The sequence below is a fragment of the Mchenga conophoros genome, linkage group LG12, assembly GCF_057382185.1.
Source record: "Mchenga conophoros isolate Kocher_MC1m ecotype Shallow Benthic linkage group LG12, M_conophoros_male_GT1.1, whole genome shotgun sequence".
NCBI lineage: Eukaryota > Metazoa > Chordata > Actinopteri > Cichliformes > Cichlidae > Mchenga > Mchenga conophoros.
This window is the reverse complement of record NC_140537.1, coordinates 12760103-12777166: the sequence shown is the minus strand read 5'-3', so window position 1 is coordinate 12777166 and position 17064 is coordinate 12760103. Positions and strand designations below refer to the sequence as shown.

General features: G+C 44.6%; 2 protein-coding genes across 2 annotated transcripts in view; one reads left to right on the top strand and one right to left on the bottom strand.

Annotated features, from left to right (window-relative positions):
• Window positions 1-17064, top strand: part of LOC146562210 (transmembrane protein 132C) — a 180489-nt gene that overhangs the window by 151510 nt on the left and 11915 nt on the right. The window contains exon 6 of the mRNA XM_085293775.1: window positions 7654-7862. Within this exon, the coding sequence (XP_085149901.1) occupies window positions 7654-7862 (209 nt within the window). The remainder of the gene's footprint in view (window positions 1-7653; window positions 7863-17064) is intronic.
• On the bottom strand, window positions 13969-16061 carry LOC146562211 (uncharacterized). The gene is made up of 2 exons (XM_085293776.1): window positions 15089-16061; window positions 13969-14907 (listed from the first exon to the last, which is right to left on the bottom strand). Exons 1-2 carry the CDS (start codon window positions 15450-15452, stop codon window positions 14897-14899), a joined length of 375 nt encoding a protein of 124 aa, XP_085149902.1. The 5' UTR covers window positions 15453-16061; the 3' UTR covers window positions 13969-14896.

The following is a 17064-nucleotide window of genomic DNA, read 5'->3' as shown; positions in this document are numbered from 1 at the left end:
TGACTTCAGATATATAGACAGGTGCAGTACTAGTATGTAAAGGGTTTGCATTCTTAAGTAATGTTGTGTATGTGTCTACTCTTCGGTTTTAGTTCAGTTTGGTTTTATTTAGTTTCCAGAGTGGGTTTTATTGATTCAGTTTGATTTTTATTGTTTGAAAAAGTGTAGTTTTCTTTAGTTTTCATTATTTTCTGTGTTAATTTTACTATTTTAATTATTATTGTATGAAAGGCATATGTCAAGATTTAGGAAACTCTATACAGGTATAACAATAAAAACACAGAACTTGTTGAAAGCAGTTGACTCCCGGTCTTGCAGACATCCATCAAAGTCTCATTAGGCAATTTGGGCATATTTTATTTTATTTTATTTTTGATAGGTTTTCAACTTAACAACATCATTTTTTTGTAGTTCTTTACTTTTAAGACTAGTTTTTATTTTTATATTAGTTAACAAGATTTTGGTTTTCAAATTTTATTTTATTTTAGTTATCTATAATATAACCTTTATGTGTGGATATACCTGCAAAATATGTTTAAATGCTTAATAGTAAATCTGTTAAATGTGAACAACATGTAATCTAAAATGTCTGTAGTCCATTTAAGTTAATCAAATGCAATTTGCAATGGAAACTCAAATTGCCATTATAATTAACCCACATATGAGCCCATGTAATTATATTAAAGATTAGGTAGGTAGTGCATTTTTTATAGAAAGTGTTGAAATGATGTTTAGTACATTTAGCACACATGCACCCTGAAGAAAATGAAAACAAACACTGGAAAACAACATGAAAGAGCATGTTTGATATGCAGTGACAACTGACAACTTTTTCTTTATACGGTCCCTTTTAAACCTGCAGCATGAAACCAAAAAACAAAAAAGTGTAAAAGTGGCTTTGCTATGCAAACAAAGGAAGTCACACTGAGACGGGATCCAAGAGACTCAATGCAAACCCAAAGAAGAAACAGTCACATCAGTCAGCACCCCCACGGCTCATTTGGATGAGTGTGCAGGCCCGTGGACAGAAGGTTTGGCCCTTCCTGCAGTGTCTTGGTTAGATTCTGCCTGAGGCTCTTTGCTGCATGTCATCTCTCCTTTAATTGTCCCACTATTTTTTCTGCCTCTACTGGCTCTATCCAAAAAGCCCTACAATGAAAATGCCTTTGGTCTGTTTCCATTTCCAAATGGCTGTGATGTCAAAAATTAAAAGCTATAGTAGACGAGAACATTTACCATAATTGATCACCTTAAATTGTCTTAAGTGTGTTCTGGAGGACGATTAAGTGAAGAAGGATGCTTCTGCTTTAAAAACAAAAAGCCCCACCTGCAGCATACTTACTGTTGCTCACTCAGGAGGGTTTTTTTTGATAATCATAGCCTGTGATCGTATACATAAAGGTGACAGATTGTGACCTGGACGATTAGGATTAAATAAACACAGAGTGACTTTAACATAGAACAGTGAATCACATCACATGAAATGGTGCTTCCACTTACTTCAGCCTCCTAAATTACAGTAAATTATAAAGAAATACCAGGTTACATGATTTTTCTTTAAAGCTCTTTGGGAATTTGTGCAGTTTACACAAATTTGTTCTGTGTAGGAAGAAATAAGGCTATGTCTGTGCTTATTCTGGGTTATCATGTTGACAGCTACGTGTAAGGCTCATGCAAAGCTCACCATATGAGCTGCATTTACTGTGTGTGAATCTATGGAAATGTTTTTTCAAGCTCTTCTATTGGCTGTGTTGTCAGATTGAGGCAATTTTGATATCTCATTTGTGTCATTGTCCTCTTTTTTTTTTCACTTAGCTTGCCTACATCACCTTATACATGTTCACACAATCCAAAATAAGTGTTACCTCTGGCTCAGATCCAGCACTCTTTCAAAGAAAGCCACGTTTCTTTTAGAAGGCATATTTTTGTTTTCCAGGTGCCTCCTTAGCACAGTCCAACCAAAGCCATAGGAGTGATAGCTTTTGCTGTAATGTTGATTAACAAGTTATTCTTTCTTCAGGTTGCCTCCACTGGCTGTGGTTACCCATGGTTTGCTTCATAAATCCATATCCATGTAACAGATTTAATTTTTCTCCTCCTGGGCAACACTGACAAAAGCCTTTTAAGTGTATAGAACTTGCCTCTGTGTGAAGAAAGTACTGATACTGCAAAATAACAATTCATTCATAACATTTGCAGCATTAATAACTTGGAGCTCTGTCTTCACGCTCAGCATTAAACAATTTCTTGTTTCAGAACTGAACTGTGAATTCTAGTCAGAAAAGATGTGCGGTATTTCAGCAGCTCGCACAAATAAAAGAATCATTGAAATAACAACAGCAACACACACATTCATGAAATTGCAGGGATAATCTTCCATCTTCACATTAGCCATGAAGGTCGTGTTATGAGCGAGCTCCTGCAACTCCTGCTATCGTCGCGCAGCATAATCATTAGAAACCTTGCTATGTGCAAACCTTTTCCTTGCACTGAAGTGAGCGCTGAATCTTATGCAGAGATGTCTGAGCAGCTTAATTGCTTCTGTCAAACCGGCTCTGTGTACAAGCCAGAGACAGACTCATCCTACCTTCATACTCCCTACTCCCATCGCTCATATCTGCCTTGGATTGTGACTGTCTGGTGAGTAGTTAATTTCCTGGGCTAGATCCAGAGACAGCCTTAATGTCCTCTGTAAGTATTCTCCCGTTAGCTGCCTAATGCGCCTGATTAATGTGGCGGTGGATCCTCCTGGACGTTTACGATACTTTGTAAAGAAGAATGACGGAGAGCGTGTAACTCGCAGAGGCAGTTCCACCCTCGGCGTGGCGCGACACATACCCAGTGGTGAGGGTGGAGGAGGGGTTAAAGGGCCTGCTGATTAAGTGGCAGCGTCCCCTTATGTCGCAATATTGATTTAAGTCTATTCTGGCCAATCAGAGCGCACAGCAGGGCGGTATAAGCACGCCTGTGTAATTGGTCGGGACAGCACGATGTCAGCTGCCATGTTTTCCGTAATTGTTTCTCCCTAGATTAGTGGGGTGTTGATCAAATTCCTAGCAGGCAGTTACAGTAATTTCCTTGTCATTAAGAATACCGTAGCAGAGCTGTACGTTAATAAATACCAGATGTTTACAATTTTTTTATTAATTTAAATTTTGTAGGCTTTTTTTTGTAGTTTTTTCATTTAGCTACTAGATATGGTGAGTGAGCCCTGCACGTTTTTCGGTCAGGCATCGCATAGCCTGCAATTCGCTGCTCATGCAGCTCAGTTGCTTCACACCAACTAAGTAGAGTCAGAGATGAAGAGACTGTCAAAGCACTTCAGTCTCAGCAGACTGAGTGTGGTGAGAGAAAAAGAGGCTAACAATGAGAGCTGATAAAGAGCAGGGACTCCTCTGACATCTTTATCTGTTCAAACACACTCCCGCATCGGGAGCACTGAGTCCTATCTGCTCCATGACTGACTGTAACCAGGGGAAGGACACCGCGCTCGTACAGACGTTTAAAAGCTTCTTTAAGCCGTCGGTCTGTGTTTCATTGCACTGTATTACAAGGTACCACTTTGTACGTTCTCCGTACTTGGCGTAATAACACAGAGGAAATATCCACTCATCCTTCATGTGTCCACTTGAAAATGCAAGGCCTGTGCAGTTCTTAATAGAAGTTCTCTGATGGTTAGATGTAGCCTTGAAGGATGCCCTACAGCGTGCTTTTCATCTTTCTCACAGGGGCTTTCAGAACTTTTTGGTCTCTGGTCATAGAGTCCACTGCTGTTGATAGCTCGCTGCTGTGCAGGAGACTTTTTAAAAGTTTAAGAATGGCTGGTGTAATAACAAATGTTATAAATAGGGGGTAGCAATTCAAGTTTGTACAAAGAAAAAAACAAATAATTATACCATGAGTAATTTTAAGTAGTGTGCAATCAGTTCAGTTACAATCAGAAACTGTTCACAATGTTTGTGGATCTGCACCAAAAATGTTAAAATTACTATTGTTTATCACTTGTCCCTCCTTTTCTGTAAAATACCTATAAATGTGCATTACTTAAAGTTACTTACAGTATAATTATTTCTTCTTCTGTATTTTACTCAAGTGTATCTATTAGTAGATGTTTGTAAGTAAGTGTAACTACATTGTAATGCCAGATAAATTACACTGAAATTCCTTTTAATTCTAGCAGAATTACACCCTTAGTGACAGGCCGTATTCATACATGCCAACCCTCCCGATTTTTCCGGGAGAATCCTGAATTTCAGTGCCCCTCCCGAAAATCTCCCAGAGCCATCATTCTCCTGAATTTCTCCCAATTTTCCACCCGGACAACAAAATTGAAAAACCATATCGCAGAATTCATAGTGCGGCCCAGCCAATTCCAGTTTCCAACAATGACGGCAGCTACTTAGTTTAATATTACTCTTATTTCTCTTTCTGGGTCGCAAAATAAACTTTTAACATATTTTCAGGCGAGAATGTAGCTGTGTAAACTTCAAATATCTGAGCTGGCGAGAACACCAAACACCCGACACATCGTTTTCAAACCCCCGCAGTCTTTCGCTACTCGGGTTAAACATGATATATAAGTCACTTTGATAACTTAAAAATGTTATTGTTTGGCTTTTTCAGTGTTTTATTTGTTTGTGAGTAAAATGGTTTGGCTGAGATTAAAGTTATTAGATTAGGTTAATTTTAACTTTATTAATCCCTCGGGTGGGTTCCTCCGGGGTTTTCACACAGCTGAATAAAAGTCAAACAGAAAACTGATTAAACAGAAGTGTGAGACGGTCAAGAATTTACGCCAGCGCCCGGTTATATTTTAGATAGCAAGGAGCAGACGGCAGAGTTTCACTCCACCGAGAGAGCTCGTGACGTACTACCCGGCTTTCTTTAGACCGCGAAGGCCGGGTCCTCAGGTGGAAGCAGCCTCTGAATTTGGACACCCAGCCGTTTCTGGCCAGCCAATAATAACAGTGACATTTAACTTATTTTATCCAATAAATAAACACTGTAAAATTTATTTATCAACCCCCCAACAGCCCTTTTGAATGTTTCCCTAATTCTGAGGTCTCAAGGTTGGCAAGTATGGCTGTATTCTAAAGTGCTACTGAAGTTCCCAATGATTTGGCTAGTTAGATTCCATCCATCCATTCGCTTCCACTTATCCTTTTCAGGGTCGCGGGGGGCGCTGGAGCCTATCCCAGCTGTCATAGGGCGAGAGGCAGGGTACACCCTGGACAGGTCGCCAGTCTGTCGCAGGGCTAACACACAGGGACAGACAACCATTCACACTCACATTCATTTGCACATTCACACTTAGTGGCAATTTGGATTATCCAATTAACCTATCCCCACAAGCTGCATGTCTTTGGACGGTGGGAGGAAGCCAGAGTACCCAGAGAGAACCCACGCAAACACGGGGAGAACATGCAAACTTCACACAGAAAGACCCCGGCCTGATGGTGGAATTGAACTCAGGACCTTCTTGCTGTGCGGCAACAGTGCTAACCACCGTGCCACCGTGAGTTAGATTCCATTCCTGCGTAAATTAGAGTAAAATTCAAGCATAACATAAAGCCTGATTCTTCCAACCAGTGAATTCCATAGTACGTGCTTCAGAAACACTTAAAATAAGATAAAAACTTTTTAATTTAGCTGATGTTGGCTGATGTTGTCCCCTTCAAGATCCTCTCCTTTTGCAGTTCTGGACTCTTTCCAGTGCTGTTACTCTTACAAATGTGTGAGTTTGTGATGCATGCTGAATTTCATGCACTGCATCCAAAAAGTGATTTTGAGGTGTAGGACAAAGAGAGGTGCTAAGTGACAGTTGTGTTCATACAGCCAAAATATTTTGTACACAATGCCCTGCTCCACAGTTCAGGCCATTTGTTCTGAATATTCATAAATATAAAAACAATCATAAGTGCTTATGATGCTCACCGCATGTGCCGCCTCTTGGCTTGGTCACTGCGAGGTCTTCCACTAAAGACTGCTGTTGTAGACCCGGCTCACCTCTGGTCCCTGATATGAAGGTTTGGTCAGTTTGACTCTGAAGTTTTCTGCACAAATGTACGAGCAGTCAGAGGGATAAGCGGTTTACCAGTGGAGAAGGAGACAACCTTACAGAGAAAAGCAGCTTAATTCAGATCAGATCAGATATGGGGCAACTTTGTGAAAAAGTATAAACTTGTATCATAATCACTACCATGTCGTCTGGTTGACAAAAAGAAAGAAAGAATCACCTCTCTCCACTGCCGACCTGCTGTCAAACTCGGGAAGGCAAAGAGAAAAGAAACAAATCTGCACATGTGGACTACAGATATGTCCAAAATAGTTTTATGCAAAAACTGAATAAGAAAACAAAGTACCGAAATAGTGTTGAAGGTATGTATTTTATTGCACAAAAACACTACTATGCATTTCATTTCAAAGCAGATTTTGCATGTACATGTTATTGCATTAAATTGTTCTTTCACTTCTTTCCTGACTTTGAAGCTGCGTGTTTATATCCATATGTCAAGATGAATGGGAGCAAAAGAAATCAGCTGGAATGTCTCTCATGATGCTGTTTTGATGTTCTGTTGTTTTGATCAAGCGTACACCAAGTGGGGCTATTCTTGCAATCCACATACCAGATCTTGAGGAATGCCACTAGTTCAGCCTGCAAGCTCAGTGGGGCAGACAGAAAAAAAAGAAATAAACAAAATTTTAAAAATCGATGCGGCAACTCTCCAAATATCTGCTTTTATTTATACAAAACAGCCACATTTACTTTCCACGGTCCCGCACAAACTCCACAGCTAGCTTCATGCTGAAGGTGAAGTGAACAGAACACATTCTGTCACACACAATTTTTTTTTCCTCCTTTGGTCTCAGAGGATATCCTGCCACAGCTTCATGATAAATGGTTGTTTATGGTTTTATCTCACTGTAGAGAAATAACTTGGAAGAAGAAGAAGCAAGGGGAAAAAAAAGATTTTTTTCCCAGACCGTCGAATTCCATCTGGTACCAGCCATGGCAGTCTGTTCCAAGATGAGATTAATATGTAAGATTGAGAAAACGCCCAGAGGAATAAAAAATGTGTTCCTACATTCAAGGTATACTAAATAATTACCCATTAAGTGCTTAGACTTAAAGAGGTAATTGTATGTGTCTGTAAATCCTCATAATCAATAATCAAGGAATAACCTTCTGACGGTTACATGTTTCTAAAGCACAAAACTGGCTCACTAATTCTTTCTATGACATAATTTACAAAACCACTAGCTTCAACTTTGGTCATTTTTATCAGCTGTCATCTTACTAGTGTCCATCTGCTGGTTCCTCTTTCAGCTGCAGGCTGAACAACAATAAAACAGCAGACCATGCTGTGCTTTCCCTCAGGTTCAAAGATGTCCTTGCTGTCCTCCCCCCTCTTCTCCTGAGAGTCGAGCAGATCGAGGACCTTTCATCTTGTTCAAAGTAGTTACAGGAATGCTATATCAGAGGAGTGCTCAGAAGTGTAAAGCCTTATAATCAACTCGCAGGGCCGGGGCCAACATGGTACTCTGTACAGTATATTGCACTGTGTAATTTGCTGTGTAGTCATCTAGTGCAGCCGTCAGAGGAGCTCAACTTAAATGCTGTCTTTTTTAATCCTCCCCCCTCCTCACATGCAGGTGTCTGACAGGTGTGACTACGTTTTTGTGAACGGCAAGGAGATGAAGGGCAAGGTGAAGATGATGGTGAACTTCACCCACGGATACCTAAGTGCTCAGCTGGAGCTCAACGTGTGGATCCCCCGTCTCCCCCTCCAGATTGAGGTGTCAGACACGGAGCTGAGCCAGATCAAAGGGTGGAGGGTGCCAATAATGGCCACCAATCAGAGGTACTGCAGCGCGTGCATCTGTTGCTAAAGGGGCTTTGCGACTGTGTGTTCTGCTCTCTTATTTTTTCAGGGAGACATTTGTTTTACTAATTGGATGGAATATAACGTGATCTTTATAATTAACGTTTAGTCATTTTCTCACTTTCGTGTCAGCTCCTGCGCAGCCATTTCCAGGCGTAATTTACAGTTATCCAAGAAAGAACACCAAGGTTACATCACAAACTTTAGTACAAGTTGTTAAGTTTAATAAAAATAAATTGGTAATTTGTTGACTTTTGCAGCCCCAGTTTCAAGAAAGTACAAGTTCAAGAATAGCCTTTCTCCTCGGTGATGTATTTGATTTCAGTAATGGCAAAGATAAGGTAATGATGTGACATGTGACGAACACCACTCCACCTGTCTCTTCCTGACTTCAGTCCTACTGACAGGTCTTGGCTGATAACAAAATGGCTGACCTGTGCATTACAGCTTGTCATTACGACTGGCTTAGGGTGGCCTGCCATTGCGCCTTGTGCCTGTCAGTTGGAAAGAACATTATTAGAGCTGTCTGGAGGTCAGACTTCTCCCCTGGGGCCTCATCACTACACAGCACCTCTGCTAACGCTGCTGCGCAGTGTTACTCTGCAACTGTTGAAATCCATCAATTGATGGAGCAGTTATCAGCCACCTACGGTAATTACTTCAGGAAAAGCGTTGAAGTTAGACTTTAAGTCATCCCATGCACCAGTGTGGCTACTCTAATTATCCCTGCTCCCCTCTTATTTTGAGTGACAGCATTCAACTAATACTGTGGCTTGTCCAAGTTGTTGCTTTTCCAGCTGTGTGCTGCTATGCCTTTATCAGCGGAGACAGCCAAGCCATGTTGTCACTGTTGACGCCAGCACCGGAGCTTTGTTTTTCCCCATCTTCGGCACGTCTTTGTTTATCGGGGGATAACAGGCGTGACCTTGCAAAGAAGCACTATACCTGTTGATGAGAATAAGCTTTGGTCCACGGTCCGTAAGCACACGGAGAAGTAAGCCAGCGAGCAACAATAGCAAGCGGCACGCCATTCCTCTATCGGGAAAGCTGGCAAGTTGTGGCCACGCTGGGAGGAGAGAGACAGAAATATAAAAAATAAAATAAAGACACATTAGGCCTGTTAGTGGGAGAACTGCAAATGTACTCCTCACACAGTTTTGACTGACACTGCCTGTATGGCTCACCTCTTCCCTCCCTAAGCCCTGTCAAAGCACAGACAAGATAAGCCTTTGCAGACAGCAAACCTAAGTGTAGGCGTAGCACTCGAGCATCCACCATCCTTTACTGCTTCTCTCAGGATATGTATGTTGAGATTTTACTTGTTTAATCAAGGTGATCATTTAATATTCAAAAAGAAAAGAAAAAGCGGCCCTCAGTTATCCTATAGAGTGCATACCGAGTGTTTTCTTGCTGCTGTAAAACAAATAGCTGTACTGACATGCCTGCAGCATTCAAATTCGAAAAATATCCACCAGTGTTCTTTCATATAGAAACAACATTCCTGCTAGAGCTGGGCGATATATCGAGTTTTTAAAACATATCGATATATTTTTATACGAGATATAAGATGTGACAATATCCTTTATATCGATATAGTCTATGTTACGTTATAATTATAGTTGTGGAGCCGCAAGTTTGCCTCTCTTTCGTCCACTTTTGTCTCTACGCAACGTTACTCCGCCTCGCCTTCACTGAAGACAACTCCCCCTCCTACCCCATCGCTTCACGTGCAGGCAGCGACAAGACGGACACGGCAAATCTCCGTTAACGAGTTACTGCGCATCGCCCCATGCGTGGGGCTGGACGGCGTCAACGTGCTAACGAGCTAAACATGCTAACGAGCTAACCGCGCTAACGAGCTAACAGCGCTAACCCTAAAATCCTTTCATTCTCTCAAAAGTTGATAGCGCGCCTTATGTATGAATTCTGGTTGTGCTTGATGGCCGCGAACCGATTTTATGTGGTACACGGCGCTCAGCAATCTGTCAAAAAATGTTTTAGTACGACTTTGGTAAGCTACGGAGCTGCACCGCTTGATAGATTGTCGGCGCATTACGGCTACTAGAGATGTGCAGATCGATCCTGAAATATCGATTCCTCCGATATCAGTCATTTATGTTCTAGAATCGATTCTCACATTAAAATATCGATATTTTAGTAATTTAGAGTAAATTTGTAGTTTATCATTAACACAGTGGAAAGAAACTAACATTCGGATCGTCTACACTGGAAGGAACTACTTCCTCTTCCGCCTTTCATAGTCATGTGCGAAATACGGCTGCATAACTGTGTGGCAGCCCCTGGCGTGCGCACTCACAACAACGGCTGAGCGTAAATGGAGTCATGTGTGGACGTGTTTTACCTCCACAAACAGCCAAGACGCAGTTTGCGATGTGGCAAGACAGTGAGGTTTCGTGGCAGCTCCACTGACCTCATCAAACACCTCAGAATAAATCATATCACAGAATATGACGAGCTTATGTTGAGGCGAACTGAAGAGGAGGAGAGGGACAGGTGCTGCTAGGGCGAGACAGACGTCTGTGGCAGAGTCCTTTAGTGCTGAACATGCTCAAATGGCGCACAACTTCCGTTTTTATAATTTGAGATACAATAAAAGATACAGTAAAAAAAGGTTTTGTACAAAGTATCGGTATCAGATCAGTATCGTCGATACCACCCTGAATTTTACTTGGTATTGGATCGGAAAGGAAATCAGTGGTATCGCACATCACTAACGGCTACCGAGGAGCTTCGCGGAGTGATACGTACTGTGCATCAACGTAATATTACCGTATTGTGTGTGTATAAGGACCATAAATGGCACCTGTAAGAGACGTGGTTATGAAGCGGATTTCAAACTCCAGGCTATCAGTCACACAGTAAAACTTGGGAACAGAGCAGCTGTGAAATCTGTCTGTCTTTGTTATTACGCTCAGCGTCTTTTAGTTTACATTTTGACTGCACAATTGTGAGCTCTTCGTTTAGCACAAAAACAACCTTGTTTTCTTTTATTTATGGAGCATTATTATTTAATGAATGCTCATAATTTAATTTTGAGTAATTTTTCATGTACATCTGTGCTGTATGTTAATAAAAGTGCCTGTGTGACATCTGGGACACAGCTTTGACTAAGAACTCTCTTTTTGTTCTTACTTTATGGCTTAAAAAAAAAAAAAAAAAAAAAAAAAACCGAGATATATATCTTATATCGCCATCCAGCTAAAAAATATCGAGATATGAATTTTGGGTCATATCGCCCAGCCCTAATTCCTGCTATAACGACCTTCATCGTGTCACTGTAGTAGTTGAATGCCAACACAAACGCAGCACATGATCCACAGGCACAACAAAAATAAGCATGGCACACGCATTAATATGCAGCACCTCCTCTGAAGTCAGAGCTGGGCTTGAAAGCGAACGGAGCAGAAAGAAAAATTGCTTTGTGAAGCGGGTTGTTCTCAGCACTGAGTGTGATTTGTTTATTAGATTAACCTTAGATTAGATTTTGAGATGGTTGCACAAGTATTGGCATATAAGATTTATGCCGAGGCTAAAATGGTCAGACTTCACCATCAGCTTGTTTACTCCTGAATGTGTTACACCTAACTAATAATCACATTTATTAGGTGTAACAATTACATGCCGGTTCAGTCTATGTCAGCGCATGCTCTCGAACATCAGAGCTATTTGTCAATTCATTGGCTGTGAATTTCAAGCGTTTACACTCAAAATGATTCAAAAAACGCAGTTATTGATGAGAAACTTTCAATTACTGCATTGGAAAAATAATATGGCGATTGTTACTATGGGCCTGGACTTGAACAGGTAATAAAGGCAGGGATGAGGAGTCAGGCTTGTAGTATTTCAAGTTTCATTTCTACCTCTTTGTCTCTTTGAGCTGGTTTCCATCTTTGCTTTGTGTTGCTGATTTGTGATGGTGTGTGGAACAGTAGCCTAAGGTTTATATAGTCAACTGGCAATTATGTGACGGTGCATTTCAGGTCATTTCTGAAGTAACGTAAGAGTATTGTTACGAGTAGTGTAACCTCACAATGTACAAGGGACCAGTTCAGTACGTCTCTAGATGCTGAATGACTCTGAGTGTATCTCACGCTCCACTTTTCTCTCACTCTGAACACGCTAAAGCTGTTCTCCACTTGAAGCAGCAACTCATACTCAATCTGGAGCAAGCAAACCATATCTTTCGGGGACAGAACTGTGACCTCTGACTTGTAAACTCATACCTGTCAGTTTGCACTTAACTGAGCACTGAGACACCAATGGTTGGTGCTGCAGTAGGCATCCAAAACCAGGTGTGCCAGGTCTACCCAGAATCCTCCCCGACCACCTGGGGGGGGGCGATCGTTTGAGTGCTGAGCTACTCTGCTCACCCAGGAGTCTTAAGACTCATGCAAAGCTGACGACATGATTACAAAATCGATCCCCTAATTAGACTTAGCTGGTGCCAAGTGTAATTAAGCTTAAAAGTGTTATTCATAATGCAAAACCAGTGATTAGCACAGACATTTAATAGCAAAACTGTCACGGGTTGCTCTGAGGATCCACTCGCAGGTCTGTGGATGAAAACCTGATGAGAGACTGACCTGGGCCCCTAAGGAGGTGCAGAACTCCCTCCAAACACGCGACGTGAACTGTGGGCCTCAGTCCGAGACCACTTCAGCGGGGATCCCGTGGAGGCGAAATACATGAGTCGACAGAAGCCGGGCGGTCTCCAGGGCAGTGGGGAGCTTGGGGAGAGCAACAAAGTGGGCAGCTTTAGAAAAACGGTCGACAATGGTGAGGATGACTGTGTTACCTGATGACGGCGGAAGACCAGTGACAAAGTCAACCGCAATGTGGGACCAGGGGCGGCTTGGCGTAGGTAAGGGATGAAGTAGGCCAGCAGCGGGCTGGTTGACAGGTTTATTCTGGGCACAGGTTGGACAGGCGGCGATGAATTCTTGGACGTCCTTGGCCAGTGTAGGCCACCAGGCGAACCACTTGATGAAGGTGACGGTGCGATGAATGCCCGGATGACAGGTGAGTTTTCCGCCATGGGCCCATTGCAGCACTTGTGAGCGAACGGACGTGGGAACAAAGAGCAATCCCAGTGGACCAGTCCCCGGATCTGGTTCTGCCCGCTGGGCCTCCCGTATGGCGGACTCGATCTCCCACGACAGGGCTCCGATAACGCATGTGGGAGGGAGAATGGGAGCCTCACGGGTGGGGTCCTCTGAGGCGGTGAATTGGCGGGAAAGGGCATCGGGTTTCACGTTCTGGGAGCCGGGCCTGTAGGTGATGGTGAAGCAGAATCTGGTAAAGAACAGAGCCCACCTGGCTTGTCGGGCGTTTAGTCGCTTAGCCGACCGGATGTATTCGAGGTTCCTGTGGTCAGTCCATACCACAAAGGGTTCTGTTGCGCCCTCTAGCCAGAGGCGCCACTCCTCCAGGGCGAGTTTGATTGCCAACAGCTCCCTGTCCCCGATGTCGTAGTTCTGCTCTGCAGGAGAGAGACGACGGGAGAAGCAAGCACAAGGGTGGAGCTTACCCTCTAGTTGCTGGGAGAGAACTGCTCCGACCCCTACATCCGAGGCGTCCACCTCCACGATGAACTGCCGCTTGAGATCCGGTTGCCGGAGGATGGGCGCCAACGCGAAGCGTTTCTTTAGTCGGGAGAAAGCCTCCTGAGCCAGATCATCCCAGCAGAAGGGTACCTTAGGGGAAGTTAAACGGGTTAGTGGCAAAGCAATCTTGCTGTAGTCACGAATGAACCTCCGATAAAAGTTTGCAAAACCAAGGAACCGTTGAAGCTGCTTACGGTTAGGTGGAGTGGGCCAGTCTAAGACTGCAGGGCGATTTAAGAACCGACCCAGCTAAGGTACTTAGCTGGGTCGGTTCTTAAATCGCCCTGTTCGATGATGTAGCCCAAAAATGACACAGTACTCACATGAAACTCGCACTTCTCCCCTTTAACAAACAGCCGATTCTCCAGGAGGCGTTGCAGGACTTGTCTGACGTGGTGTACATGATCCGAGAGAGAGTGGGAGAAGATGAGGATGTCTTCAAGGTACACAAACACAAAACGATCGATGAAATCTCAGAGAACATCATTGACTAGACCCTGAAAGACAGCTGGAGCATTAGTCAGTCCAAACGGCATGACCAAGTATTCAAAATGGCCCAGGTGCGTGTTGAAGGCCGTTTTCCACTCGTCACCCTCTCTCATCCTGACTAAGTGGTAAGCATTCCGCAGATCGAGCTTAGTAAAAACGGTCGCCCCCTGCAGGAGTTCAAAGGCGGAGGATAAGAGTGGTAGAGGGTATTTATTCTTAATAGTAATGTTATTGAGGCCCCGGAAATCAATACATGGCCGAAGGCTTTTATCCTTCTTAGTGACGAAAAAGAACCCGGCAGCCACAGGGGATGAAGAGGGGCGAATCAGTCCATCAGCCAAGGATTCATTAATATACTTCTCCATGCATTCACGTTCAGGTTGAGAGAGACTGTATAAGCGACTAGTGGGAAGAGGTGCACCTGGGAGCAAATCAATACTGCAGTCGTACGGGCGATGAGGAGGAAGAGAGCGGGCTCGGTCCTTACAAAATACTTGCTTGAGATCATGATACTCTGACGGGATAGCTGAAAGGTCAGGGGGCTCGTGTGGTAGTGGGTTAGCTGCTGTAACGGGAGTAGCTGCTGTCAAACAGGTCATGTGACACTCCTCCCCCCACTCCTGAACCCTCTCCTCCTTCCAGTCGAGCACGGGGTTATGCTGGCGTAACCATGGAAATCCTAGCACCAGGGGCGTGAGAGGGGCTTCAAAGACGTAAAACTGCAACAGTTCAGTGTGATTCCCAGACAGCGTTAGGGACACGGGTTCTGTAACATTTGTTACGTCGGGAAGACGTTGACCGTTTAAAGCGGTGACCCGCAACAAGTGGGGTAATGCCCGTGTGTAAATCTTAAGTTTGAGAGCCAGGGAAGCATCCATGAAGCTCTGCTCCGCCCCAGAGTCAATCAGCGCCTGAAGAGAGTGAGAGGCAGAGTGGACAGTCACTTTAGCGGCTAGCATGAAGCGTGGAGGAGAATGTGAGAAGGAGACCTCGCCCACCCGTTTCCTCCTTTCTACCGGAGGGCGGGGTCTTTTGGCCGAGCAGGACAGACCTTGGCGTGATGGCCCTTGCGGCCGCAGTAAAAGCACTCACCGGACTGCCATCTGCGTGCCCTCTCCTCCGGGGAGACTTGAGAGCGTCCGATCTGCATGGGTTGCTCCTGCTCGTCGCCGCGGTCCACTTCCCAATCGCTACCTCCGCTTCCGCCGGAAGCTGACTCCGCTCGCCCCAGAGGCCTCTGGGAACTGTAGTTGCTGGCGCGGCGACGCGCCCTCAAATGTTCATCAACCTTAACACATAAGGTGATCACTTCCGACAGAGTCTTGGGCAGCTCCCTCATTAACAGTTCGCCCTTAAGTTCATCACAAACATTGTTCAATAAGGTACTTATCAGCGCAGGCTGCCCCCATCCAGTCTCCTCAGCCAGTGTCCAAAACTCCACAGAGAAGTCCGCCATACACCGTCTTCCTTGTTTTAAGTTCAGCAAACGGTGGCCCGCTGCCTCAGCTCCGGTGCCCCTTTCGAACACACTTTTGAACTTCGAGAGAAAATCAGCATAGGTAATCTCCGGGCTAGTTCGTAACACAGCTTGAGCCCAGTTCAAGGCTTGACCGCGGAGTAACTGAACGAAAAAGGCTATCTTAGCTCCATCACTCTCATACGTTCACCGCAGCTGCCTAAACTGCAACGTAATCTGTGTTAGGAAACCAGCACACTTGTGGAACTCACCAGCGAATGACTCCGGTGACGGTAAAGCTCGTTCCGGGGGTTCCGCGGAAGTGGGGGCTGGTGGCGTGGAGAGTTCCGGGGCTGGCGGCTGTGCGGGAGCAGACGAGGGGGGCATAGCGGGACCTGGCAGCGGAATGTGCTGAGCGAGAGCCTGAGTGAGTGCGAGCAACTGATGGTTAATGTGTTGTAGCATCTGCTCGTGTCGCTCCAACACGGCTTCTGGAGGAGGGGTGGGTTGCAGAGCTGAGTCCGCTGGATCCATAGTATGGCTGGATTGTTACCGTCACGGGTTGCTCTGAGGATCCACTCGCAGGACTCCGGAGTTGTGTTTTAACAGAGACGGTTTATTCACAAAGTCTTCACCAAGTGTATTTACAGACAGTGCGAGGACAGTGCTATACACAAGATGTGAGAGGCAGGGTTCCAGGGCTCCAGGGAAAACAAGGGAATCACACACGCGCTCACGCCAGCCTCTCTCCGCTAGTGACCAGTCACCTCTTACACACTCCACACGGGGAAACACGGGGACGGGTCCGGGGAATCTAGAACAGAGAGACAAATGTTAACTTTCTGAGACGGAAGAGTGGGAAACTAGGGCTCGCCGTGTACTGACTAGAGTCTTCACAACAATCCAGCGTTGAACAGCTGATCTCCTCCTTCTGATATACCAGCTGGTCTGATGAGGCCCAGGTGTGCATGATCCGGGAGGGCGTGGACCGAGGGCGTGAACCCGCCATGAGTTCCGCCCCGGCAAAACAGGGGAGGGGGAGAGAGATGCTGATCAGTGCCTTGCCGATCCCGCAGGCCGTGACAAAAACACTACTCAGATTCAGATCATGCCCCTCTAGTTTCCAATGCCATGTGCTAACGCCAGGCTAAACAGTGTTTCCAAAAAGCCTCTACCTCTCACCTTGGGTCAACACACCTGAATCACATGATTATTTTGTACCAGGGCTCTGGAGAACTGCAGGAGCTAATTTAGCCATTTAAATCAGCTGTGTTGGTTCAAGGACACATCTAGAACCTGCAGGGACACCGGCCCTCGAGGCCTGGAGTTGCCCAACCCTGCTCTACCACAACCTTAGTTTTAAGGTGGGGCGTAGTGTTCCTGAACCAGACAATCTTTTTTTTTTCTGTCTTTCTTTTTTTTAAGTCTAGCCCATCACCTGAAACTAGTTTACTAGTTTTCAGCTGTCACTGTGCGAATGGCAGGGTGTATCCTGGACAGGTCACGAGACTTTCAGCAGTGTTGGAGACATTATTCAAATAAAAAAAAAAAAGCCAAATCAAGTGAATTATTTATATAGCGCATTTTCAAAACAGCTGACAGTCACCCAAAG

What these genes read in the sequence shown, in the direction of transcription:
- LOC146562211 (XM_085293776.1), bottom strand. Translation starts at nt 15,452, where the DNA reads ATGGCGGACTTCTCTGTGGAGTTTTGGACACTGGCTGAGGAGACTGGA.